At 54.9% G+C, this 26,397-nt stretch overlaps 1 protein-coding gene across 1 annotated transcript; it reads right to left on the bottom strand.

Moving 5' to 3' along the window:
- On the bottom strand, positions 1-25,487 carry LOXL1 (lysyl oxidase like 1). Its single transcript, XM_023193110.2, has 7 exons — positions 24,048-25,487; positions 9,089-9,197; positions 5,503-5,640; positions 4,845-5,001; positions 4,130-4,225; positions 2,334-2,449; positions 1-302 (listed from the first exon to the last, which is right to left on the bottom strand). The coding sequence occupies exons 1-7, from the start codon at positions 25,159-25,161 to the stop codon at positions 296-298; spliced, it is 1,737 nt and encodes a 578-aa protein (XP_023048878.1). The 5' UTR covers positions 25,162-25,487; the 3' UTR covers positions 1-295.
- Positions 25,488-26,397: the final 910 nt, after the last annotated feature.

Here is a 26,397-nt window from a genome sequence, read left to right as displayed (position 1 = left end):
TAGAAAAACCTTGTTTTATTCAGCCCAGACCTGGGCAATCTAGCTCTGTGGTATGGTCAAAGTATAAAAAATAAAAACCAACAACAACAAAACAACGCTGTAGAGAAAAGTGAAGTATAAAATGGGGTCTGGCATCCGGAATCCCCGTGGTTTCCATCCACGTTCGCTCCCTGAGGCCGGCAGGGAGGGATGCCCCTGCCTGTGGGTTGGGGGCTGGGCCCCTCGGCGGGAGGCTGCCAGGGGAGCAGGGCCTGCTTTAGAAGGGGAGAGATTGGCCATCTGTCCCTTCCAGAGATCAGGATCTGAGGAAGCAAAGACAGTGGGTCAATGAGGGGCTGCAAAGTAGGGCCCGCGTGGCCCCCTCAGCCCAGGCTTCCCTCCCACAGCCCAGGTCCCTCGTGGCAGGGCAGGCATGGGCCTCCATTTCCCTCAAGAGAAAGTGCCAACCCCCTCAGCCCAGCTCCAAAAGGAGGGGTTTGATGGACTCCCACCCACCCAGGGCACAGTCTCAGCACATTCCCCTCCCCATGCCCTAGTCCCAGATTGTTTTCTAGGCCATTAGCGGAGCTGCTACTGTCTGGAAATACTTTCTTGTTTTTTCTAACTCAGAACCTTTTTTTTAAGCCTCCTTTTTCCTCCAGAAATATGATGGAAACCCACAGGCGTCAGTCCCGTGGCCTTTCTGGGAGCGCTCTGTCCAGCTTCCTGTGCACACTGGCCCAGCCGCCTGCCTGTGGTCAGGGTCACAGAGACTGAGACACTCTAATAAGACCCCGGCCTTTCCAAGCACTTATGTAAAGAGCTCTTGGAAGGAAGGGCTTTGGCACCCCCTGCTGCCCACAGGCCCCCGGGAGCTGGCAGGGCAGCGCAGGCTGCTTCTCCATCTGCCCTGCGGAGAGCCCCCCTGGCTGCTCCAGGCGCCTGGGATGTGGGACGCTGTTTCTGTTCCCATCCCCCTTTCCCAGCAGCAGGCGGGACTCCCTGCCTCCCGAAGCCCCCAGCAGCCTCCTTTGTTTCCTGGATACCCCATTCTTCCTTCCTCCTCCTTCCCTAGAACGGCTTCTACCACTTAGGTGACCCCTGGGTCTTGAATAGCTAAGACAGGCCCTGAGGAGCGGGAATGTGCTGGGAACCCAGGGCTGCTAAAGAGCCAGACTGCCAGTGATGGGATCGGAGTTCGTCCTTTCAAATACGCTGTGTGCCCTGGGGAATTCTGATCTCATTCTACTCCTGAGGAACCTCATCTCTGCACTGAACTAGAGGCTGCGGTTCCCATTTTTAATATTCATGACGTGGTGGCAGCATGCTGTGAACAGTTAGGTTGGTGGTAGCAGCCAAATGTGAGAGGGCTGTCTCTAAATGAGCCTGGTCCTCGTCACAGACTGAGCCCTGACCCTGGCCACACACTGAGCCCTAACCCTGGCCATACACCACACCCTGACCACAGTCATAGGCTTAATCTCTCATACCTGCCATCCATTAATAAGCATACACTTTTAGGGCAAGGTACCTCTCTGGGCCTTGAGATCTCTACCACCTCTCTCCCAGTTGATGAAGTAAAGCCGAAAGCTCTAGGACTTTTTTTTTTTTTAAATGGAAAAGGGTTCCTTTGATCTGGAGTGTGATAGGGTTTCCTTGTGAGCTTGTAAGGAAGGGGGTCCCTCTGCAAAGTACTTCACGAGGGGATCAGGAGAAAGACTGAGGACCCTACCCAGCAGCCATGTGCTCAAATCCCGAGCCCAGGTTTTAGGGACTTCTTCTACAACGGGGGCCTAGGGACTGAAGATGGCTCCTTTTAACCAGAATCACTTCTAATCTGTGACTGTTTAATCCAGTCCACTTGATAAGGACACTAATGATCACAGCTGCTGTTCACTGTGTGCCACTGTGTGCTGGGCTGTTGAACATGCAGACATCAGGCCTATAGATCCTCAGCCCCAGCCTATGTGGAAATACCTATTTTATACTTGATGAAAGTAGCTCAGGGAAGCGCAGTAGTTACCCAATGTCACAGAGCGAGGAAGCTGTGGAACTGGGACTGCAGAGCTCATGGCCTTGCACCAAATGACTCTGCCTTCTGCTGGTTTTCACTTGGGACATCTCAGGGAGCCACAGGATGCAGCCCCAGATCAACACCCTACAGCCTGAGCCCCACCGTAAACACTCAGCTTGGGGTTGGCACAGACAAGGCTCTTTTTGCTGGGCTCTGCTGCAGCTGTGTTCGGCCATCAAGGTGACCTAAAGTGCAGGTATCTTAGGTACTTCAGGTGGCCTTGCCTGCTCCCCAGGCAGGAAAGGGACAGGGCCAGGAAGGATGGGGAGCAAGCACTTACTGGACAATTTTGCAGTTTGTTGTAGAAACGTAGCGACCTGTGTAGTGAATGTTGCATCTCACCACGTTGTTGGTGAAGTCAGACTCTAAAACAATATACTTTGGGTTCACGTGCACCTGAGGAAGAAGAGAAACAGGGAGAAAGGGAGTCTAGTCAGGGGGGCTGCACCTCAACCGCTCACCAGAGAAGGTGGTAAGGAGGCAGACAGACAGACAGACAGAGAGGAGACATAGACAGGAGACAGAGAAAGACCATGTGAGGCCAAGAGACGTGGAGACAGAGACACACTGCTAGAGAGACACAGAGGGGAAAAAAGAGGCAGCTGGTAATCCAAGCAAACGTCATCTGATCCCCCTTATCAGGAGATTGGATATTTCCCTAGAGCGAGAGCCTGTGCCAGGTGGGCCCTGCATGGGGCATTTGGGGTCAGAGAGGTTGGATCCTGCCCCTGGGAATGCAGTAACAAGAAGCTGAGCAGGGACTCGACACCTGGCCTCCCCAATGCCAAGCTGGGCTCTGCTGCAGCTGTGTTCGGCCATCAAGGTGACCTAAAGTGCAGGTATCTTAGCTATTTCAGGTGGCCTTGCCTGCTCCCCAGGCAGGAAAGGGACAGGGCCAGGAAGGATGGGGAGCAAGCACTTACTGGACAATTTTGCAGTTTGTTGTAGAAACGTAGCGACCTGTGTAGTGAATGTTGCATCTCAAAGTTGTTCCCTATGCATTCCTGTCTATGCTTTTTGTCTGAAAAGGAGCTGTTGGGATACAACACTTTTAAATGTTGGATTAACTAGGGTAGAGCCAGCTTTATTCGCAGAACATCTAAGAACAGATGTAGGGATGTGACTTTCAAATCCTGGTACCCTCCCAAAGGGCAGGGACTGTGAACTGTATTGCTTATGTGGTTTGTGTGTCCAGTGCCTAGAACTCAGAGGGGACTTCCTACGTGTTTGAGTGGATGAATGAGGAAAAGAAAAAATAGACTGGACAACCCCAGGCCCTGGAGGAGCAAGCTTGGAGCCTGCTGAGGGGCACTCAGGAGGGAACCGCAGGGAACCACTGCTGGACGCATCTCTCCACCAGCTGACTTTCTGCAGGGAAGGCCTCCGCCTGCAAACCTGGCTTCACTGCTCTCCCTTTACTGAGCTGCTTTTCTGCTTCTGAGTGGGTCCAGATGAACTGGTGGAATGATCCCTATTCATTTTATACCTGTGTGGAGGAGGCTGAGACATGGCTTCCCCAGGTGGGCCCATGACAACCTGGCCTACACGTACGTACCAAGTCTGGCTGTGTGTTGTTAATATGCTTTTCTACTTTTCTCCCAACCAAGGGAAGAGGCGATGGGGTGAGTGTCCATTAGAGCAGGAGGGGTTCAGGCTAAGAGGGTCTTGGTCACAGGAGCCCTTGGCTTTGCAGGGGTCCCTGTAAGGAGCCAAGGGCCTCTCATCTGTCTCCCAAATGATACAAAGTCTGCCCTGTCCGAAGACAGGAAGATAGACCACATGGTTCTCCAAGTCTCCCTTGCTCTCTCTAGTCCTCTGTCACTTAGGGAGACAGTATCACCACTGCCTCTAGCATTACCACAGCTGGGGCAAAGGTTCCTTGGGTTCTTTATGGAGAGAGAGGCTATGCCAGCCTGAGACCTAAATCTTCGGCTGGGAAGCCTAAACCTTGAGGGATGCCTCAGATGCTGCCTCTGCTCAGCAGCTGGGGAGAACGGAAGAGGCCCAGAGGCTGAAGCTTCTTTCAGGAATGATGAACATCCAGTTGGAGAGAAAGCCCCAGACCCAGAGGCCCACCTTGAGGATGTAGTTCCCAGGCTGCACGTCGGTTATGTCAATCCACTGGCAGTCGATATCTGCGTTGTAGGTGTCATAGCAGCCTGGGCTCAGGCCCTGGGAAAGGGACAAGAGGAGCGGCTGATGCTGCTGGTTCCCCAGAGCCACCCCATGCCCGCTTTCAGGAGTTTCAGGCCCATCTTCCCCTGGGTTTCTCCCCTGACCCTGGCCCAGGGCAACTGCTCAGGGTGGGTCCACCCCTTCCTAAAGTCACTGGCTAGACGGACCAGAGGAAAGACAGAGATCTCTAATAGCCAGGTGGGAGGGATGAGATGGATGTGCCGGTCTGTGTGGGCAAGACGGCTGACAGAATGGATAAAGAGAGACGGGACAGACAGACAGTTTGTGGATGTTTAGGCTGGCTGATGGAAAGAGGGGTATGGGTGGGTGAACAGGCTAATGGGACGTGTTGCTCTCCAGACTGTTGCAATGTTTCCTTCTCTCCATGAGCAGATCACCTGGGAATAACATGGGAAGGGGCTTGGGCAGGGAGAGAACAGTCCCTGCAGGGCACTGTGGCAGCCTGAGGACTGGTGAGAAGACCTTCACTGTGAGCAGAGCTGAGTGGCCAGAAGCCTTGGCACTAGCCAGGCCTCAGCCGGCCTCAGCAGGCCTTGCTCTTTGTCTCCCCACTCCTCATCCGCCTGTGCCCTGAACCCCATCTCTCCAGCCCAACCTGGGTATGAGAGGTGCATGCATAGCGCTTGAGGTTGCCGAAGTCACAGGTGCTGTCCTCCAGGCAGAAACTGGCCTTGTGGCCCTCAGCCACCTTCTTGCCTGTGGCTGCATCCAGTAGATCGTAGTGGCTGAACTCGTCCATGCTGTGGTAATGTCTAGGGGCGGAGGAGAGGAGAGAGGAAGAGAGAGAAGAGGGCCTAGTCTTCCCTGGGCCTCTCATCCTGAGATGGGCTCAGGTGACCCCGCTGTGGCACAGCCTCCTGGCCAATCTAGGCTCTCCTGTCCCCTGAGTCCTGCGGGGTGGCCCCTCTGTGCTCCCCACCTAGCTGGGTCGCTCCAGGACAGCACATGCTCTGGACCCCTCACTTCCTTTTGGGCTCCCACCTGTAATGACCTCACTGGGCAATGCCCCGTATTCTAGACATTTCCATCCCTTATTGAGACCAATCCTTCCATCTGCCAGCCTACCTTTGGCTAAGACTTCTCTGAGAAACACTTGCCCCAGTAGCAAGAGTTGGCAGATAACACCTCCCTGGGCCCTCTAATCCAGTATCTGTGTCTCTCAGAGTGCTCGTGGCGGGAGGGGAGCTCAGGCACCAAGGTCCCTGGTCCAGAGGAGAAGTGGAAGAGGATGGGCCCAGCCCCTCCCCACTCACTGGTGGCAGCTGTGCCACTCCCAGGTGTGCCGTGGCCGGTTGGGGAGGAAGTCCGCTGTGCCCTGGTTCTTCACACGCTGGGGGAAGCGCAGCAGCACCCGCACATCGTAGTCAGTGGCCTCAGGGGCATAGGCTGTGCTGCAGGGACAACAGGGGAGATAAGGGGGGGGTTGAGGCACAGTGACACCAGAACCCAGCAGGGCCCCCTCTGCCCCACCCCCAGTCCTTGGCCACTGGTTCTGCAGCCCCACTGCTTGTCCCTGAAGATCTTCTCCTCTGACTCCCCGAACTGTGGCAGAGGCCCAGGCCTCTTCCTCTGTCTTCTGACCCCGTGAAATCCTGGCTGTCCCCTCCTTTCTGGCCTCCACCATGTGGCCGGCAGCTGCCAACAGCATCTTTCTAAAGCAGTACCAGGCACGGCAGTGTCCCTGATACCTGCAGGTGACTCAGCTGTGGTCAGCCCCTGGGTGCAGGAGCACATAGAAATCTCTGAAGGGCCATTGAAAAAAAGCCCTGTTGCGGGAGCCAGGCACTTTGGCTCATGCCTGTAATTACAGAGCTTTGGGAGGTTGAGGCAGGAGGATCACTTGAGGCCAATAGTTTGAGACCAGCCTGGGCAACACAGTGAGAAATTAAAATTTAAAAAATTAATTTAATTAAATAAATTTTTAAAAAATTAAAAAATTAGCCAGGTAAGGTGGCTTATGCCTGTAGTCCCAGCTACTTGGAGACTGATACCTTGAGCCCAGGAGTTTGAGGCTGTAATGAGCTATAATTGCGCTGCTGCACTCTAGTCTGGGCAACAGAGTGAGACCCCCTTTCTAAAAAAAAAGAAAAAAAAAAAGTCCTATCCAGGAGATTCTGATAAGTCTTCTCTCCTCCAGACAGCCCTAATTGTTGACAAAAGTATGCCATGTCTTAGGTGTGGGCCTGAAAAACAGACTTGAGGTCCTCTGGTCAAAGCCTCTTCACTTTTCTAGTCCCATCTGCCCTTCCACTCCCCTACACACCCCGGGTTCCTGCTTCAAAGCCTATTTTCCAAACAGGCTGAACTTTTTCCCTGACCCATACTTTTTTTCCCCATGCTGTTTGCTTGACTCAGAATTCCAAAACTCACCCAGCCTCCTAGGGGCAACTCAAAAGTCGCCTCCTCCAGGAAGTCTGCCTGGATTGCTCTACTTAGAGGATCCGATTGCCTGTGAGCTCTAACAGCACTGACTGCAGCACAGCCCAATACCACCTACATCTTGCACTGGGTTGGGTATGACCAGGCCACCTCTCCCTGATTGCATGGCTTCAGGCTGGCAACCTGTCCTTTTCCACTCAGGGAGCGTGGGTCTGGTATGAATTGCCTGCTCACAATTCACCTGCTGACTCCAGATTTCCAACTGAGGCAGGCCTTGTGACAAAAGGAAAAGGGTGGAAAGAGGATCGAGAGGCTGCTGTGAGGCGAGACACACACATATGCACACATACACACAGGCGCACACACGTGTGTGGTAGGAACAGGAAGGGGTGGCTGAAGGCCCCTCCCCTCTTCAGCTGATGGCTGACAGCTAACCCTGTTGGCCTCAGGGGCTCTTCCCTGGCACTCATTAAGGTCCAGTCCTAAGGCCAGAGGGGAGTGGTGGCCAGTCGTGGGGATTAGCGCTCTCTTTGAGAGAATGTCTGGACGACAGGCGGCTCAGACTGTCTGCCAGGATGAAAGGCCCTCAGCCTTGTCTGGGGGAGGCTTGGAATCTGTCTATGTCTGGGTTGAAACAAAACATCCTCCTTCCCTCTGTTCAGTTAAATCCTGCCCTTCTGTTCGGCCCAGCACACCGTGGGAAACCATAAGGGTCTATGTTCTAGGCCCAGCTTGGCCACAAACTAGCGGTGAGACTTGGAACTGGTCCTTTTCCTTCTCTGGGTTCTGCCTGCAGCATGTGAACTGGCACCAGCCCGTGGCCCATACTTCAAATGATCTCAGAGGGCCCTCCTGCCCCAGGGCTCCAGTTCTGCAGGGTTCTCCAGGTCTGAACTCTTGCGCCCACCTCCTCTGAGGCCTCAGCCCTTGCTGACCCCTCCCTCCTCTGACCTCCAGCAGCCCTGGCCTGTGAACCAGTCCACTTGTGTCTTGGTTCTGTCACTGGGGTACAGGTGAGGGCTGTTCTCTCCAGCTGTACCAGGAGACCCTCCAGGACAGAGGACAGGCTGCCTCCTCTCCCCAGCTGGGAGCGCAGGTCCGGGCACTCAGGATCCTTCATGAAGAGGCCGTGATATTAACAGTTTGGCTTTGACTTATTCTCTTAAGACTGCAAGGGCTGTCATAGAGGCTGTAAGTTCCTCATTGCTGGAGGAATTCCAGCAGGACCATTACGCTCTCTTCCCCAGGACAACTGAAACAAGACAAGAACTGCCCAGACAGACTGGCTGAGTGGTACTCAGCCTGTGGTCCCTGAACCAGGGGCAGTTTCCACACTGATGCCAGTCTGGGATGGGATCGGGAACTTGCACCAGAATGTATATCGACAACATTCCTAATCACTGTGCTTAGTTCAGCGGACACTTTTTCTCTTTTTAAAGCAAGACTTTCTCAATGAAAGAGTGAGTTGAGTTACATTCTGGTGCAAGCTCTTTATCTTGTTACAGAGAGATAAGGGTTTATGATCAGCTACTTATAGTGGCAGTGAACTGAAGTTCTAGAAATGAGAAAATGTGGAGATTCTGAAGAGTTTCCTAGATAGTAGAAAGTCAAACTAAACAGAGAGTTCAAATGTCCAAAAAGCAGGTAATTAAGAAAAATAGGTGCTTTCAACATAGAGGGATATTAACAAAAGAAGCAGATAACATAATCTTAACTAATTATTTTAGCCCAGGGAGGTATCCCCAAAGAACCTATATTCCAGCAGAATAGGAACTGCTAATAAATTAGAAGCAAACACTGTGAGAGGCAGGATCACCCATGAATAATGGCGAGCCAGCTGTGCTCACCTTCTGGGTTCGTGGAAACTGGTCTCCTTCCCCTCTTTCCAGTGCAACATATAATTGAAGCTTCTTTGTCCCCCGGGCTCACTGCCCCTGCTGTGACCAGGCAGAGGCAGCCTGGGCCAGCCAAAGCCACAGCTGTCCTCTGTGGACATGGCTCCATAGTCCTGGGCTCTATCCTGCAGGTACATCCGCCCAGTAGGACTTCCATAGGTCCCTGTATGAGCACTGGAAGCCTGGGTTCCCAAGAGGAACCTTCTCATTAAGCAGCTCAGATCCAAAAGGTTTGAGTTCCTTTCATTGCTTCTCAGTTTCCTGAGGGGGCAACCCATGCCTTCAGGGCTCGTATGAAGATGAGGTGCCACAGTAAAAGTGAAGTTCCTTGTATAGTAAGGTACAGTATACAGAAATGCTGGGTCCCCACTTGCTCCCCTCCCCTCCTGACTCCCTCAGGGCAGGCAAGGCTCACTGATGAAAAGGTCAGGGTCCTGGGAGGCCGGGGCATTTGGCCAGGGTCATCAGCTTGCAGACAGCCTAGCTGGCAGCCACAGCGAGGCTGGGTTCTGGGTGACTCCCAGGGACTATCCCAACACTCTACACTTCTGCCTCAGCTGCTTACCTGGCCAGACACTTCTCCTCCGCAGCACAGCGCAGGGAGTACAGGTGGGCTCTCTGCACATAAGTGGATGCTTGCACATAGTTGGGGTCTGCGACCAAGTCAGGGAGACCTGGAGTGGGCAGTGGGAGAGAGGAGGGAGGGAGGAAGAGCATGACATTGAGAGCGTCAGGTTGGCCACTGTTAATGCCCAGACACCTCCTCATACCCCAAACATCCTCTCATACCCCAAAACCCTTTGCCATTCTCCCTGGGCGTTGGGTCCTGGGCTCACGTGTTGGGTCAGGGAAGTCAGGCAGCAAGAGCTTGCATCTCGAGCTCTGTGGTGTGGGAGCTGCTAAGACTTCCTGGAAAAGCTTGGACATGGACAAGATCTGGGAGATGGGGCAGGATTTAGAGAACCAGAGAGCAGGAAAGGGTGTCCTCGGCAGGGGGAACAGCATGAACAAAGACCTGGAGGCAGGAATGAGTGAACCATGTAATTTCCTGACAGAGGCACTCCCTCGAGTCCTTACTCCCCAGGCCTCTGGACAGCAGCCCCCAGACACCCTCCATTCCTCTCATCCCTGCAGTCAGCATTCTTTGTGAACCACCAAGAGAGTCCTGGGCTTCTGGCCTGGAGTGTGTCCCTGAAGGTTCATGGGCAGAGCCAGGTGGATGCAGGCTGGCAGGAGTTGGGGTGGGCAGGAAGGGATGGGCTAGAAGGAAAACATTTCCCCAGAGCAGGCTGCTGACAGGGCAGGATTCTCAGCCTGGGCGCCCAGCCCGACCTTCTCAGGATTCCTTTCTGCTTGGCACAGCCACTCCTCCCCGTACCCCCACCCCCAATCACCTGCCACCACTTCCTGCCATCAGCGCCCTAGACTTGACCACACCCTCCTCTGTCTGCAACCTCTGGCCAGCAATCTGAGGGAGACCCTGGCTCCCTACCCTGCAAGGCCTGGGGTCAAGCACCCAGGGGAAGTCTGGAGGCTGCCCCCGTCCTTGTGGTCCCTTGTTCCCCAGGATGTGCCAGAGCCCGGGGCCTGTGCATCCTGTTCCTGCCCCTCCACCTTCCTCCCTGGGCATGCATTAGTCTGAGCAGGAGTTACTAAGAATAAGCAGAAACTACACTTAGGTGTCCAGACTCCATCCCGCATCGGAATGAAGAAGGAATATCTTAATGTTGGAGTGACAGGGTGTGGGCTGGGGTGGGTGCGGGCAGGGGTGGGTGTGGGCAGGGGGGACTCCAGGGCCCTGGGCTCTATCCCGGCCCAGCCACTGACTTAAAGGGGAGTGGTCCTGGGGCCTCTAATTCCCTCTCCTCTCTGGCCTCAGGGATTTTGTCAGGTAAGTGATAAGATGAGGCTATAAGCTCCTCTTAGTTTCTTTGAAGTACTCTGCTCTTGAGGGATTCCGGAAGGGTGACAGCAGGCAAGGTGGGAGGACTTAAGTCCCATGGAGGGGTTTCCCACCCCTTTCCTGCTGCCAAGACCCTCTCATCAGCTTTTAGGTCTGGAAGATGAGGCCAAGGAGGGGAAGGCTGGCTTCTAAGCCATTGGCAGAAGTGTCTGCCTGCATGTTCCCCTCCCCACACCACCCTGAGTTCCCAGACCCTAGCTTTGCTCTCCCTGGGACCTGGGCCTCATGGGGGAGCCTGGTCCAGGCAGCCAGGGTGATCTCACCTACTTGGAATGAAGAGGAAGCTTGGAGTGCAAGGGTGGGTGAGGATGAGGTGGCTCCCGGCTGGTGGGGGACTTCTTGGCCAGCCTAGGCCCTGTTACTTGAGCCCCTAGGAATGTTTGCAGTCATTTCCCAAGGGACCCATTGGCCCTCAAGCCAGCTGGGAGCTGGTTCTCACTCTCTGGACCCTGGAAGCCTCTGGGGGAGGGGTGAGGACTGGGGATGGGCCCCGTCCCCATCACCCAGTGCCTTTCCCTCAGCTGTGTATAGGGTGGGGTAGCTGGGCCTTTAAGACTCAGGAGACCAAGCATTTGACATCAGACAGCTTGCTGCCCCCACCCCAGGCCCAGTTTCAAGAAATACTGCACAGATGGCTCCACAAAGCTTTTCTGGCCTGACCCTTCCTCTCTAGGCTATTTCATGAGCTGGCTACGCAACCCCGGGAAGTTGGAGGAGTGGGGAGGAAGAGGCCAGGTGGGGCCAGTGAGGGCCAATGCTGTTCCTGGCCTCTCCCAGCCCTGACTATGTACACACACTGAGCCCTGTGCCTGATCACAGTCTGCGCCCTGACCTTGGTCACAGACTGACCTCTGATCCTGGTCACATTAAGCCCTGACCTTGGTCACATACTGAGCCCTGGCCCTGGGCACACCCTGAGCTTCGATCACACACCAAGCCCTGTTCAGAATCACAGTCTGGGCCCTGATCCTGGTCACAGACCAAGGTCTGATGCCTATCAGCAATTCTGAATCTCAGGCTCATTTCTGTTTGTCCCCTGATCATGGGCGAAAGCTCTTCAGCTAAAGAAAAAAAAAAAAAACTTAAAAAAGGAATTGCTGTGATATCATCAAGCCTTTTGATTAAAACTGAGTGGGGTAGGGTTATAAGTGTCAGAGGTATGGAGGAGGGCATCTGTAGAGTACTGCACGTGGAGATTTGGAAGAGAGGCTAAGGACAAACAGCTTGGGGCTGCTGGTCACAATCTGAGCCTTGACCCTCCCACAGATTATCATCTTCTTCCTCTTATTGTTGAGGAATCTCACGCTCAGGCAGGGGCCTCTTCCTGTGGGAAGTCTCCCCTGATCGCAATGATATCTCAGGCTGCACACACTTCTCCTCTCTCACTACCCCATTTGTATTGATCTACACTTAGATTTCACCATATTAACCTGTGTGTGACTCCTCCCTTCCAGACGGGGTTCTATGGGCAGGGCCTGAGTCCTACTCAACCTCAGTGGAGCAACTTTTGTTTTAGGGGTGACTGACTGGCCCAAAGCCCCTCAGGCTCTGTCAGGAGAGCCTCTTTAATGACTGTTCCAGGCAATCCGAAGTGTGTTCCATGTCCTGCCTCCAAGACACCAAGGCACACAATGTCTTTGGAAGCACTGGAGTTAACTGAGGCTCAGGCCCATAAATCTGCGCAAGGTCGCACAGGGAGCCGGGGTACCCCAGGAGGGGATCCTAGGTCTCCTTGCCCTCCCAGGACTCCACCTGTCACTCTTTTTATAAAAATAAACTTTTTTGAGCTATAATTTATACACAGTGAAATGCACAGATTTTAGGTGTACAGTTTGGTAAGTTCTAACAAATGTAGAAAGCCGTGTAGCTTCCACCACAATCAAGCTGTAGATTGTTTCTATCACCCTCTGGTACCTTCCCTGTAAGTCCCCTCCCCGCCTCCACCACCCCAGGCAGCCACTGCACTGCTTCTAATCACTGTAGATTAGTTATGCCTTTTCTAGAACTTAAGTGGAATCACTCTTACCATTATTTTGTAATTGTCTTTGTTCTACATCTCTAAGCATCACCGGGGCCTCCTGTGACTCCCCCAACGGCCTCCTCTCTGTGCTCTACTCTGTCACACCCTCATGGCCGTGGGGGTGACATAAGAGGCAGCAGCTTGGGGAAGCTGCTGGAAAGGAGTAGCCTCAGGAGTTCAGGCCAGACCCCCCCGCCTCACGCTCAGGATCCTTGCCGAGGTCCCAGAGAATAGCAGACCCCCTCCCATGGCTGGTATGTTTTTCCAGGAAGGAACAATGCCTCCTTCTCTGGACAGCTCTCCCAGGGGACATTTCGTCAGCAGTCAGGCCTGTAGGTTTGGGCTCTTGGCCTCTCTGCAGGGCTTGGGGCTGGGGGATTATGTGATGTTGGAAGGGGATAAAGAAGGGTTGATTGAGTTGGGGGCTGGTGGACATGCTCAGTGTAGGAGTGGGGAGGCTGGTCTGCAATTTCTGGCTTGTAAGGTACAATAGGCCCTCCAAGCAGAGTGGACAATGTTGGGTGAAGTCCAGTTACTATCAGACTGTGTGATCAGCCCTCACCTCAAAAAGTATGCATTTTAAAGGAAGATCCTGGACTTGGTGAAGGTACACATCCAGCTCCCCACGCCACCTCCACCTTTTCTTTTTTTCTTTGAGATAGGGTCTTGCTCTGTTGTCCAGGCTGGAATGCAGTGGCATGAACTCAGCTAACTGCAGCCTCGATCTCCTGGGCTCAAGTGATCCTCCTGCCTCAGCCTCCCAAAGTCCTGGGATTGCAGGTGTGAACCACTGCACCCAGCCAAATGAGGTCTTTTTGCTTACTCCAAATACAGGGGAAACCATGAGCCCAGGCTGGAGTGCAGTGGCACGATCTCGGCTCACTGCAACATCCGCTTCCTGGGTTCAAGCAATCCTTCCGTCTCAGCTTCCCAAGTAGCTAGGACCGTGCGCATGCCACCATGCCTGGCTAATTTTTGTATTTTTAAGCAATTCTCCTGCCTCAGCCTCCCGAGTAGCTGGCATTACAGGTGTGTGCCACCACGCCTGGCTAAATTTTGTATTTTTAGTAGAGATGAGGTTTCCCCATGTTGGACAGGCTGGTCTCGAACTCCTGACCTCAAGTGTTCCACCGGCCTTGGCCTCCCAAAGTGCTGGGATTACAGGTGTGAGTGACCGCGCCCGGCCAGCCTCCTGTTTTAGACTCCCAGGTTGCCTCTCTGACTCCCCGCTCCACAAACATGCTACAGTGAATGGCTGTACATTCCCCTCCTGGGCCTGAAGATACACATTTGCTCCCTGGGTCACCTACAGCCCTGCTCAGTCTTCTCCCAAGCCCCCAGCACCACTGGTAGGGGGTAGGCTGGGGTGGGTCTCACCATCCAAAGACTGGGTGGATGGGCTTGCTCAGACTGCCCAAGGAAACCCTGGCTGCCATCCATTTCTTCCTCCCAGGAGGGAGACAGGAGCCTGGGGTCTTACCCGACTGTGTCATAGGACTTCTGTGTGGCCTTGGGTTGACCCAGCCCCACTTCAGAATTCATGGTCTCCATTCTTCCACTTCTAATTGTCCTCCACCTGACTCAGGGCCTAAGGCCCTGTGCTGGCCTCTGTGGGCGTTCTTCCTCAGATGCAGGCTGCACAGAGCCTGGGCCAGGATGGCAGGGATGCTGAGTCACGGGGTGGCAAACACCCTTGAGATGGCCAAAGCCAGGCTGCTCGGCTGGGGATGGGCTGGGTACAAGGAAATAGGGTCCCAGGGCCATTCATTCCACAGGGAGACAGCCAGCCACTGGTGTGGGTTAAGCCTTTTAGCTATAGCAGCCCCTTCAACCCTCCAGGGCAGTGAAGACATGGAGCCGAGAAAACAGAACCAAAGTTCTATATCCTGGCTGTGCCCCTGGAGCTTCCTCTGTGGGAGTGTGCAGGGGCACAGTAGGAGGAACCTGTCACACTGATTCTTGGGGCCCGTATGCTTGGGACAAGCCCACCCTGTCCTCCTGCTCAACGCTGGGTCTGGAGCTGCTGATGTCTCCTGTGCCAGCCCTCGGGAACTGGGGACAAAGACCATCTGCCCCTTCCCTGGTGGGATGCAGCTGGGGCCTTCTCGGGGGTGAGGCTCCAGGGCGAGTTCACTGTCTTGTCCGGTCTCCCCAGTCCCCTTTCTGAGGCTCACTTTCTCCATCTGGATGACAAGGGAGACAACTAGCTGGCCCTTGAACACAGGTTGGATGGATCGATAAATACTTGGAGAGTAAAATACTTTTTAGGAGCTCCTCAGTTCATTCCCCAGCCTTGGGCAAGAGCCCGAGACCTCTCACAACCCCTACAGACGATACTTTAGCAGTCAGGAAATTCTCCCACCGTCTGACCTAAATCCTTCCTGCTTCATTAGAAATCTGTTCCCTCCTGCCTAACGGTTCCTGGAGGCTGCCCAGCGCTGAGGGCCCTGTGGCTGCCTTCCCATTGCTCGTCCACACCTCACCTGTTTCCCTCTTGGCTTCCTCTTTTTTGTGGTTCAGTAAACCTTGTTTCTGAAATCTTTCCTCTCCAAGCCTCCTGCTCATGAGAGGCAGATGATGGAAAGTGGAACGTAAAAGAGCCCTAATCTGTTGAGCCCAGGGCTGGAGGATAAACAAAGTCCAGCAGGAACTGGTCAGTTGCTTGTGAAATATGTGCTGAGAGGGATGTTTTGGCTAGCACAGCCAGACTCCAGAGGAGCCCCTAGGTGGGGGAGAAGCAGAAAGCTCTGCAGAGCAGGGCCTTGAATAAAGATGAGCCAGAGAGGCCTCCAGGGCTGGAGCTGGCTGCCCGATTCTCTAGGAAATGATTATCTCATAATCAGGAAATTAACTAACTTGTCAGCACTGGCCTGGTGGTGCCACACCTACTTGGTGAGGAGGCAGGCAAGGTGGTTGCAGATTCCACTTTGCCCCATAACGAAGGTGTAATCCCAGCTCAAGCCTGAGAGCTAGGACAGCCATCAAGCCAGGCCCGGAGTCTTCAATGGCTCCCCATTGCCCACAGAATCAAGCCCAGAAGTCTTAGAGTGGCAGCTAAAGCCGTCTGTGGTTTGGCCTTACCTAGCCTTCCAGAACTCTTAACCCTCAGGATCAGTAGGCAGGTCTCTAGCAGCATACCCCAACCTTTCTACCCCCTGATCCCATGGTGCCCTTGTCCTGGAATTCCCAGCTATGCATGTGTGTGCGTGCACGCGCGCGCGCACACACACACACACACACACACACACACACCAGCTCTACCTATGCGGGGGTACACAGTCTTTAGCTCCAAAGCCCACCTTGTCAGACCTGACCACCCCTCTACCACTACCCTGCACCGTTTTACAGCACTCGTCTGTCCACCCCACTGATGGGGAGAGACAGCTAGCAGCAGAAGGGCCTGACTCACGGAAGGGATTTGTAAGTGTGTGCTTGATTGCACCAGCTGCCCAGGAGGCAGGCTGGGCTGAGGGGGAGGCAGACGACACTACCCACTGGGGAGGTCAGCTCCCTGCCCAGAGGCCAAGCCTCTGCTGCCTCTCTGCACACCTAATGCACATTTCTTCCCAGCGTGAACCCAACCCCTGTCCTTGCAGTCCTCCTCGCCCTTGCAAGCCCTGCCTGGTGCCCCCTATCCCACCTCTAGAAGCTTCCTCTGATGCTTCGGTTACTCCAGGGGTTCCCTCCCTGCCCTCTCAGGCCCTGTAGAGTGACTTGAAATTTTTATATTTCTTACAAAACTTACTCTGCCCATGGCCTTCCCATCTCAGCTCAAGGCAATTGCATCCTTCCAGCCACACCAGCCATAAACCACTGTGTGATCCCTGACACCTCTCTTCCTTTCATACCCCATATCCAACCCAGTAGGAAATCCCCTCAGCTCTATCTCAAGAACAAACCCTAAAGCTGGCTTCTTCCATTGCTATCACTCTTCCTGGTCTCTGCAACAGCCGCCTCTCAGTTTCCCCGGCTGACTCTCTACTGTCCACTCCTGGCGCAGCAGTCAGGGGCCCTGTTTAGCAGAAACCCATGTTTTTGCTCAGCTCAAACTCTGAGGAAAAGGATGCACAGAAAATAAAAGGCAAACCCGTCACAATGGCCAACAAGCTCCCCATGGCCTGGACCCCATTACCTCTCTGACCTGTCCCCTGTTATACCTCCATTTCCACTCCACTCTGTTCTCACCACACTGGAGCATACCTGAAAACCCCAGAGAACTCCTGCCTCAGGGCCTTGCACTGACTGTCTTCCTATCTGGAATGCTCTTCCTGCAGACAGCTGCATGGTTCACTCATATGCCTCAAGTCTTTGCTCAAATGTCACCTTCATGAGGCCCGACCACCTTTGCAACCTGCCCCTCTCCTATACTCCTGATCTTTCTTACCTATCTCTATTTTTCCACAGCACTTATTACCTTCTATTTTTTTTTTTTACGTATTCATTATGTTTATACATGAAAATAGAAGATCCACAAGGGCAAGAATTTTGTCTCTTTCTTTTCACAAATACCCAGCTCTAGAACAGTGCCCAGCATACAGTAAGGCGCTCAATAAATATTTGTTACATGACTATTTCCTCACGAGATGATACCTGCCTTCCGCAGCCAGGCAAGAGCCCATGAGGGCAGGGGTGAGTGGTATTGTCTTTTGCCTGTACTCAGCTTCTGGCGCATGTCTCCCAGGTGCACAGCAGATGATGGGAGCTGGCAAAGACAGACGTGGGCTTGGGCCACTCTGCACCCCAGGTGTCTGTTTTCTTACTGGCAGGCTGAGACGTCAGTGAGGGCAGGGAGGGGTCTGAGGTGCCCCTGAAATTCTCCATGCCCAGCTCAGGGCCTAGCACCTGTATGCCCTTGGCAAGTGCATGAGCCAATGCCCACACTCCATAAAGGGTCTGGTGGCATTGCCTGTGTGAGCACAGACTTCATTGTCAAGCAGAGTCTGGAATCGATTCCCAAAGTCCCTTCTTTTGCAAAAGGATTTGCTTCGGGTTTGGAAAACCTGTGGTTCCAACTGGCCCACAAGCAGGGGGAAGGTTGGGTTGTCTCCTGAGGTTTGGATGGCAAAGGCCTCTGGGGCCTCGCTTTCCCATCCTGTGTCTCTTCCTGCTTTGGCATTCTGAGACCCCTCTCCCCATTTCCAGGTGGTACTGCAATGCCCAGTTTCTGGGTGCTCATCAGCAAGAGGGAGAAGGACCCAGACCCAACCCTTGTCCTGTGATCATGAGTCCAGACAAAAAGAAGGCCCTTGGTCCAGCTGCCTGTGGAAATGAGGCGGCTAGGTCAGGGCCAGGGGAGGGGGCAAGTCCAAACCTCTCTCTCCAGCATCCCAACCCTGACTGCTCTTCTGCAGGAATGCTGGGCACAGCAATTGGAAGCAGGTGTGGGCCACCTGGGTGGACCCCAGCTCCCTCCCTGTCCCTTTCCTCTCCTGCCCATGTCAGCCACTGTCCTGGGAAGTCTTCCATGTGTTTCCAGCTTAGAAAGGAGGTAGAATGGACTCAGGAGCTACTGGAGAGGGGTACCCCTTCTGAGACCAGAGGATGCTGCAGTGGGGACCCCTGAGGTTAGGAGGAAGGAGAGAGGACAAAAAGCCAGAACTCCCAGGCCAAGTCTAGCAGTAGCCTGGGACCCATAAAGGCACTAATGGCTCCCAACCCAGCTCTGCTACCATCCACAGCAAGTTTGTGGGGCCTGCAAACTTGAGGCGAAAACCCAAATTTTGTTTTTTTCAGGTGTTCACACCTCAGGGGAACAGTGAACATAGAGACAGATGACACAGAACATAAAACACCCTTCCCTAAGAGACAGAACAGAGGCCGGGCCCACTGGAGTGGACAGTCAGCCTAGGTCTAAGCTTGGCCACTCATTAACCCTGAGACCTTGGGTAAGTTATTTAATTTCTCCAAGCCTCAGTTTCCTCATCTATAAAATGGAGATGATAGTACTATTAATCTCACAAGGCTGTTGTGGGAATTAAATGAGAAAAATAAAATGCTTAGCATAGTGTCTGTTCAATAAATATCAGATATTCTTACTGTTAGTATTGAAAACAGGAGCTGGCTCTTCTTGCAGGGATGGTCCAGTTTGAGACCAGGGGAGAGAGAAGGTGCCTTGCAAGTGGCTGATAAGAGAGGAGACAGGAAGTCTGCCTGGGATGAGGCTGCTTAGGACTCTACTTGTTTGTTCAGACACTAATGACTCTCAAAGGAGAAACAGGGAGGCAGGAGGAGGGCCTAGAACCCTCCGTTTCCACAGCTTGTCTGATCCAACACAGCTTTCTAAGCCTGAAGACTCTTTTTCTTTTGAAGGAACAATCTGAGACAACTTCAGGGAAGGAAGGAGGGAGGCTGATCTGTGATTCTGCCTCCAGGGCAAGTCGCTTAACCTCTCAGGGCCTCAGTTTGCTCATCTGCAAAATGGGGATAACAATCCCACGGTTGTTACAAGGATAAGTGATGCCTTTTTTTGTTTTGTTTTTTAGAGACAGAATCTCACTCTGTCACCCAGGCTGGAGTGCAGTGGCACAATCTCAGCTCGCTGCAAGCTCCGCCTCCCGGGTTCACGCCATTCTCCTGCCTTAGCCTCCCGAGTAGCTGGGACTACAGGTGCCCGCCACCACGCCCAGTTAATTTTTGTACTTTTAGTAGAGACGGGGTTTCACCGTGTTAACCAGGATGGTCTTGATCTCCTGACCTCGTGATCTGCCCACCTCGGCCTCCCAAAGTGCTGGGATTACAGGCATGAGCCACCGCGCCTGGCCAAGGCTTAAGTGATTCTAACTGCAAAGCTCCAAGAACAGCGTCCGGCACTTAGTATGCACTATATGAGTGTTTGTTACACAAACATTCTGGAATCAGCAATGACCATGACCAGGCTACACCCTAATACCACAGTGGGGAGAGACTCTGCTTCCAAAGTCTTTCACACTCACTGTCCCATCTCACCCTGTCACAACCAGTGCCCAGAATCTAGCAGGCAAATATCTGTTGAATGAATGAATGACCAAATGAATGAGTGAATAAATGAGGCATACAAGAGAAGCAGTAATACACAACAATTTTTTAAAAATGCATGGTTGTTAAGAACTCAAGATAGGGAGTCACACAGACTCAAATACTGGTTCCACTACTAAAAGCAAGCAAGTGAGCTTGTCACCTTATCTGTAAGATGGGACAAAAAAACAGTACCTGGCTAGGACCTGGGAATTAAAGGAGATGATGTGTAATGCACTCAGCAAATGCAAGCATATTCTTCCTCTGGATGCAGATGGGGGAGGTGAGGACCACAGAGGCAAAGCTGGCAGAGGGGTCCATGCTCACGCCCTGCCTCGCCCGCAGGTTGAATATGGCATCCTCCTGGGTCATCTCATTGTGATGCATCAGTTTGAATTCAAGCTCGGCTATACCCTTCTGTGCCACCTCCCTAGGCCTCAGTTTTCTCATCTACACCAGGAGTACCATAACCTGCACCTCATTAGGAGGTTGTGAGGATGAATGAAACTGCACACTGAAGTCACTAAGCCCAGGAAGCAGTCTTCCGCAAATGGCCAAGTTGGCATTATTATCCCTGCTTCTGGGCTCTAACTCTGGAAGCTTGTTGGGTAAAGCCTGCTTTGGTCCTTCCCTGCATCTACTCCAAACTCTGCAGGGGAAGGTGAGTCATCTGGAGGGCAGAGGAAGGCAGGCAGCCTGTGGAGGTGGGGTGGAGCAGGCCCAGGTGAGCTAGGGGCTCAGGCAGGAGGGGTGGTAGCAGGCAGCCAGGGCTGCTCTCAGGGACTGAGGGTCCAGACAGGTCTGGCCTCTTGGGTGCAGGAGGCTGGACAGAGAAGGGGGTACCCTAGAAACACCCTTGCATGTGTCTAGGGAGGTGTAACATCTAGGCCCACGAGCAGCATGGTCCGATGGGGGCTATGGAGGCTTGAGAAAAGGAGGAAGAAAGGACAGGAAGGGGTGCCTGTAGCTCTGAAGTGCTAGGCTGAGACACTAGATTTTGTCCTAAAGGCCCTGAGGAGCTACAGAATCTTCTTGAGCAGAGGAGTAACCTGGTCAGAGTGCAGGGGTTTATCTCCCCACATGTAGGATAGACTGGAGAAGGAGAGACTGGGAGCAAGGGACCAGGGAGGAGGCAGCTGCAGTTCCCTCCTGGCCTCTGATTGGCCATGTGAGGTCAGGGATAGAGGACACATGCCAGGCAAGGCTAGCACAGCCATCCGAGATGCCCTGGGAGGATGCCCAGGGCAGCCTGTTCCATGTTCCTTTCACAGGATTGCCAGAGCCGGTGAGTCAGGCGGGGGGTGGGAGGGTAAGGCCTTGGGAGGGGAGCTTTGGTCTTCTAGGGCTGCAGGGCTTCTTACGTGGCACTAAGACCCCCAGCTCAGACAAGCTGAAACTCCAGGGAGGCAGGAGCTGAGGCAAGGATCCCAGGAGAGGAGGGCCTAGTTGGTGGTAGAGGGAGAGGTCACATCAAGGGAGCCGACACAGTGCAGGGGACCCAGCTGGGCCTGGGAAGTGGCTGGCCACCCTCCAGGCCTCTCTTCAGGGATTTGCTATGAGAGCCAGGCAAAGTATGTGACCCCCTCCGGGCCTCTGTTTCCCCTAGTTTCTTTTCAGTTTCATGTTTCAGAATTGGTGAGAATGGTACTGCAGGAAGCAGTACCAGTGCCCAGGGTGGGAAGAAAGAGGGCACAGGTACCTGAGGAAGAAACTGGACTCAGGACAGGCGCTTGGAAACCACCCACCCATGGAGGGAGGTGGGTGGTGCTCACATGTGCTTGGTGTTGTGAGGACATGTCCACACCCACACACACGCTCAGGCTGCCAGCGCCCAGCCTCAGACCCCTGGGTGTGTGGCCAGGAGGAATGAAGTCAGTCTCAGAGAATTCGCCTTGGGCTCCCACACCAGGCCTGGGGGTCTGATCTCAAGTATAAGGCTTGGCCTTCCCTGGGCTGGGATTTTCCACGGTCTGGCCTAGCAGGGTGGGGAGGGAGGAACCAATGATGGGAGAGACTACTGCTCCCTCTCTGGCCTCTTTGTGAGCCCTAAACTAGCCTGCAACCCCCTCCCGAGCAAAAAACACACCCCCATCCCACACCCTCAATGATTAGGGGAAGGGACACCTGGATGGTGCTGACGACCATCCCTTGCAGCAATGCTTAGACACTGCCTCCTCTGGAAGTCTCCCTGAGCCATAGCCTCTGACTGGGAGGGCCCTCCTCTGGGCTCCCAAAACCCCTGGCCCCACCAATGCTTGCCTAATTACAGCACTGAGATGCCCCTCCTGCTAGACTCCCCCAGGGAAGGGCCTGGACTTGATGCATGTGAGCACACTCAGCTTGGCACCTAGGATGCTGCCTTCAGGGGAGAAATGTTTTTGACCCAAAATGAACTGTGGGGCTCAGGGGTAGTGGCCAGAGGTCTGCTAAGCACCAAGCACCCCCACTTCAGACATGGCCTTGCCCTGTCCCATTCCCCTCTCAACCAACTGGCTTCCTTAAGAACTAACAGCCCAAAGAGAGGCCCTAGAAAATCCACTGACTTGGTGCCCAGATGCCAAGTCCCAGGCCTGCCTCTGCCAGTATTGTGGCATTTGAGGGCTCAGTTTTCTCTGCCCAGAGGTGGGGCCCATCAGGCTGAGCCTTATGCTGAGGTCTTGCATTCTAAGAAAAGCCACTGCAAAAGCTTAGCACCCTCTAGGTAAAACATCCTATCCTCCAAGGGGCCCTAGAGCAGCTGACGCATGGCTATAACGTGCCCTTCTGCAGGGATGCTGCAAGTACCTGATAAGGACCAGAGCAGGTGGATGCATCCTGCATCACACCACAGAAGGACCTGCCATCTGATTTTTCCTGAGCTCCTGCAGGTTCTTAAAGTGGAATTCAGCACACAACTCAAATGAGTCCCCTTGGATGTGACGGAGTGAGTGTTCCCAGTGGAGACACTCCTCTCGCCTAGTCTTGGCCTCCAGCAGTACCCACGGAGACAGGCACCCCATGAGCAGCAGCCCCTTCCTGAGGTCAGCTTGGCTGGAGACAAGGCATCATCCCTCTGCTGACAGAGGCTGAGGAGGAGGCTGGGGTGCTAGCACCTATGCTCTGGGGCACTGGAGGGCTCAGCCCTTACTTGGTGGGCCAGGCACAGCAACCTCAATGGGGAGCAGAGGATTACGGGTAGAGGGAACTACGACAGCTTGAAAGAGGCAAGGCAGGGTTGGACTTCATAAGTACCAGGCACTGACCAGAAAACCTTGACCCAAAGGCTGTCTGTATGGAGAGGGTAGCAGGGAGGGGGATTCTAGGACAGCAGAGAATGAATGATGGCCATCCGCACTAGCCAGACCCACCCGTCAGCCCTTGTCACAGTAGCCCTGACTGCTAACAGCATGTGTGGAAGCTGCCTCTCCACCGTGTCCTCATGCACAGAGGGCTTGGGCCTTCCCAAGAGGAGGACATATCTTCACCCCCTGAAAAGCCAGAGGGAGGCCTGTCCACAGCTGGAGCTCTCCCCCAGGACCAGGACTAGGGTGAGGGGAATGAGGCCAGCGAGGTGGTTTTTTTTTTCTTTTTTTGCTCGGGGTGCAAAATTTTAGGGGGTGCCAAAAAAACTCAGTAATGGAGATAAGTAATATTTAACGCAATAGTTTTTAAAATAAAAATTAATGCAAAAAGATCTGTAATGAACAAAATATCCAAATTTCAAATTATGACAAGATCCGTGTTGCTGATTTTTCAGTTTGCCTCAGGCTCCAATATGGCTTGGCATACCACTATTACTGACTCTATTTAAAATTTGGATATACCGTTTATCACAGGGTTTTTTTTTTTTTTTTTTGCATTAATTTTGACTTTTAAAAATACATCTCAATATTACTCATCTCAACTACTGTGTGTTTTGGTAGCCTCTGAAATTCTGCACCCAGGCCAGTGCCTGACTGGTCTTTCTTGCCCCAGCCTTGCAGACTCCCTGGAGGAAGTCTGGACTGCCGCCTGGAGCACAGGCTCCCCTCTAACCTCCTGCGCACTCAGGCCAAGCTCACACATGCCCAGTGATGGGCAACCTGCCACACCTCCAGGGGCATCCCTTAAGGCCTTTCTGGCCCTGAAGACTCAGGTTTCTGATGCTCCTTGCCTCACCCTGTAAGCTGGCATAGGACATCTCTAAGGGGAGAAGGAGATGCCCTCACTGAAATGAGGGAGAAGCTGGATGAGGGGTTTCTTCCTTTTGTCCTCAGATGACCCAAGCCAGGTGCAGAAGGCACACCTCCTCCCAAAGCTCGGCTAGTCCCTCCACCAAAGCCAGGATCAGAGCCCACACCTGCCTGGCCAAACCCTGGCACTGATGATGCCTGGGTTCGGGTTAAGCTGGGAGGTGAGGTGCCAGGGGGGCTGTTGGCTGGGTCGGGGGAAGTCGGCAGGGGGCGCTGCTCCGTGCTTAGCAGCTCAGGAGAGGCCTCCGGGAAGTTCTGAGGAGGGGCCCGGCGCCCGGAGCAGTTTCCCCCGGCCAGGGGCACGCGCGGCCGGAGGGGCGTCGGGGGCGGTACTCACCGCGGCCGTTCTGGTTGGGCCGGTACACGCTGCCCACGCTGAGGCGGCCCTGCTGCGCGCCGTTCCGCTCCCCACCCGACGGGGGCGCGTCGGAGCTGCGCACGGGCAGGTAGGGCGGCTCCAGCGCGCGCGGGGGCCCGTACGCCTCGGGCGGCGGGTTGGCGTAGGGCGGGTACCAGCCCAGGCGCGGGTCTCCGCCGTAGGCCTGCGCCGCCTCGGGGCCGGGGCCGGGGTCGGGGTAGGCCTGCTCGAAGCCGGTGGTGCCCTCGCTGTACAGGCTGTGCGAGTAGCGGCGGTCCAGGCCGTCGGGGGGCGGTGGCGGCGGCGGCGGCGGCACATAGGGCCTCTCGGGGGCTGGGTAGAAGCCCTGCGGCGGGTACTCGGGCAGCTCCTCGCCGCCGCCGTACTCCTCGTAGCGCGCCCGGGGCTGGTAGGGGTAGATCACTCCTGCCGAGGCCACGGCCGCCGCCCCCGCGCCCATGCCGCCGCCCGCGGGCCGGTAGTACACGAAACCCTGGTCGTAGGTCCGCGACGCGGGGTCGTAGTTCTCGTACTGGCTGACGAAGGGCGCCTGCGGGTAGGGGAACTGCTGCGGATAGGAGGGCGGCTGGCGGTAGGTGCTGGCGAAGGCCGAAGCCGAGACCGAGGAGGCGGAGCCCCCGTGCCGTTGCTGGGAGACGGAGGTGCGGGCCCGGGCCATGCCCGTGCTGTCCCCGACGGCCACCTCGCGCCAGTTGTCGGGCACCTGGCCGAAGCCAAATGGGTGCCGCGCCTGGCCGCGCACGGTGTCCGAGCCCACGCGCCCCGGCAGGGGCAGGGACGGCGCCTGCCGACGCCGGGGGCTCCCGTGGCTGCGCCGCTGCTGGGCCTGGGGCGCGCCGGCCAGCAGCACCCGGGAGCTACTCTCGGAGTGCTGAGGCCCGGCCGGCACGTACTCTGAACCCGAGTTGAGCAAGCTGTACACCTGCCCGTTGTTCTCCCACTGAATCAGCTGCCGCCAGCGCTGGGGGTCCGAGCCCTGCCCGGGCGGCGCCTGCTGCCCGTGCACCATCACGCACAGGCAGGCGCCCCACACCAGGGCCCCCAGCTGCCGGCTGCCTCGGGCCAGAGCCATGGTGACCCCTCTGCAGAGGCCTGGTGGACAGAGAGGCTCTCAGGAGTGGCCCCCTGGGCGTGCTTCTCTTCCCACGGCCTCGAGGACAGGAAGACTCCTTGCTTGCCCCAGCTCTAGCTTTGTCCATGCTGGCCTTGTCCCGAGCGGGACTGCTCCTCCGATGACAGCATTTCGAGGCCAAGGGGTCAGGACAGGGCAGGGGCGGTGCCCAGGGCTGCACGAGGCTCTCCGCAGGGCACCGGGCGGGCAGGACCGCCTGTGGGCCTTACATGGCCAGCTCCGCACTGGCTGGCCGCTCGGCTGGCGCTTTCCCACTCTGAATGAATAAGCAACAGGCTGGGAGCGTCGGGAGGCTTCGGCCTCTTGGTCCGCCTGCTGGGGCCTCCTCCGCGGGGCCCTATGGCCCGCCGGCTTTCAGCTATGTGCCGGTCCTACAGCTGCAGTGCTCCCTCCGTCCCTGGAGTTCCCAGCCAAGCCACAGACCTGCCTCTGAGGAACGGAATCGAGCAGGGAGTAGGAGAGGACCTCTGGGGACTCGGGCCTGGTAAGTGGGGCTCTGGCAGGCAGAACAGGGCAGGAGTGTCAGCACCACCCCACCCATTCCTCTCTGCTTTGGACACAGCATCCCTGGTCTCCACCTTGCTCACTGCCTTCTCTTTTGGGCTGGAATGGGACTCTGACTCCTGTCTGCTCCAGCCTCCTCCCAGTACTCCGAGTTTTCCATTTTCCTTGTTCCCTAAAGCCAGTGCTAATTAAGAGACACCCTCTTTGTATGTTCCTTCCGCCATTATCCCACACCCTCAATAAGAAAAAAAAAAAAAAAAACCACACACCCTCTTTGTTTGTGGGCCTCCGCGGAGAGATGCTGAACAGGGACCACTCTCTAATTCCAGGCCTCAGGTGCACCGCAGCTCTTGGACCTGTGTAGAGAGGCACTGGAGCTGCTGCTTTTCCCTCGTGGCACACCTCAGGGGCTTACTTTCCCAGTCTGAAGAGTGGGGTATATCCCTGGGCTGAATAGCACTTGTGAGATCCTGGGAGAGATCAACTTCCCAAACATCACGTATGGTTTCTGTCCTGCATCTCTTGACTCTGCATAGCCTGGGAATAACTTGAGTGTATACATGGATAAAATGAAACCAGGGGCTGTCTTTGATATGGGACAGGGGTCACTGTGAGACAGAGAAGCCTGTAAGCATAGAACAACAGAAGGGTGGTTCCGGAGAACTGGCCTGG

This window comes from Piliocolobus tephrosceles, chromosome 6 (genome assembly GCF_002776525.5).
Source record: "Piliocolobus tephrosceles isolate RC106 chromosome 6, ASM277652v3, whole genome shotgun sequence".
Classification (NCBI taxonomy): domain Eukaryota; kingdom Metazoa; phylum Chordata; class Mammalia; order Primates; family Cercopithecidae; genus Piliocolobus; species Piliocolobus tephrosceles.
Note: the sequence above shows the minus strand (reverse complement) of the source record. Positions and strands in the feature narration are given on the sequence as shown.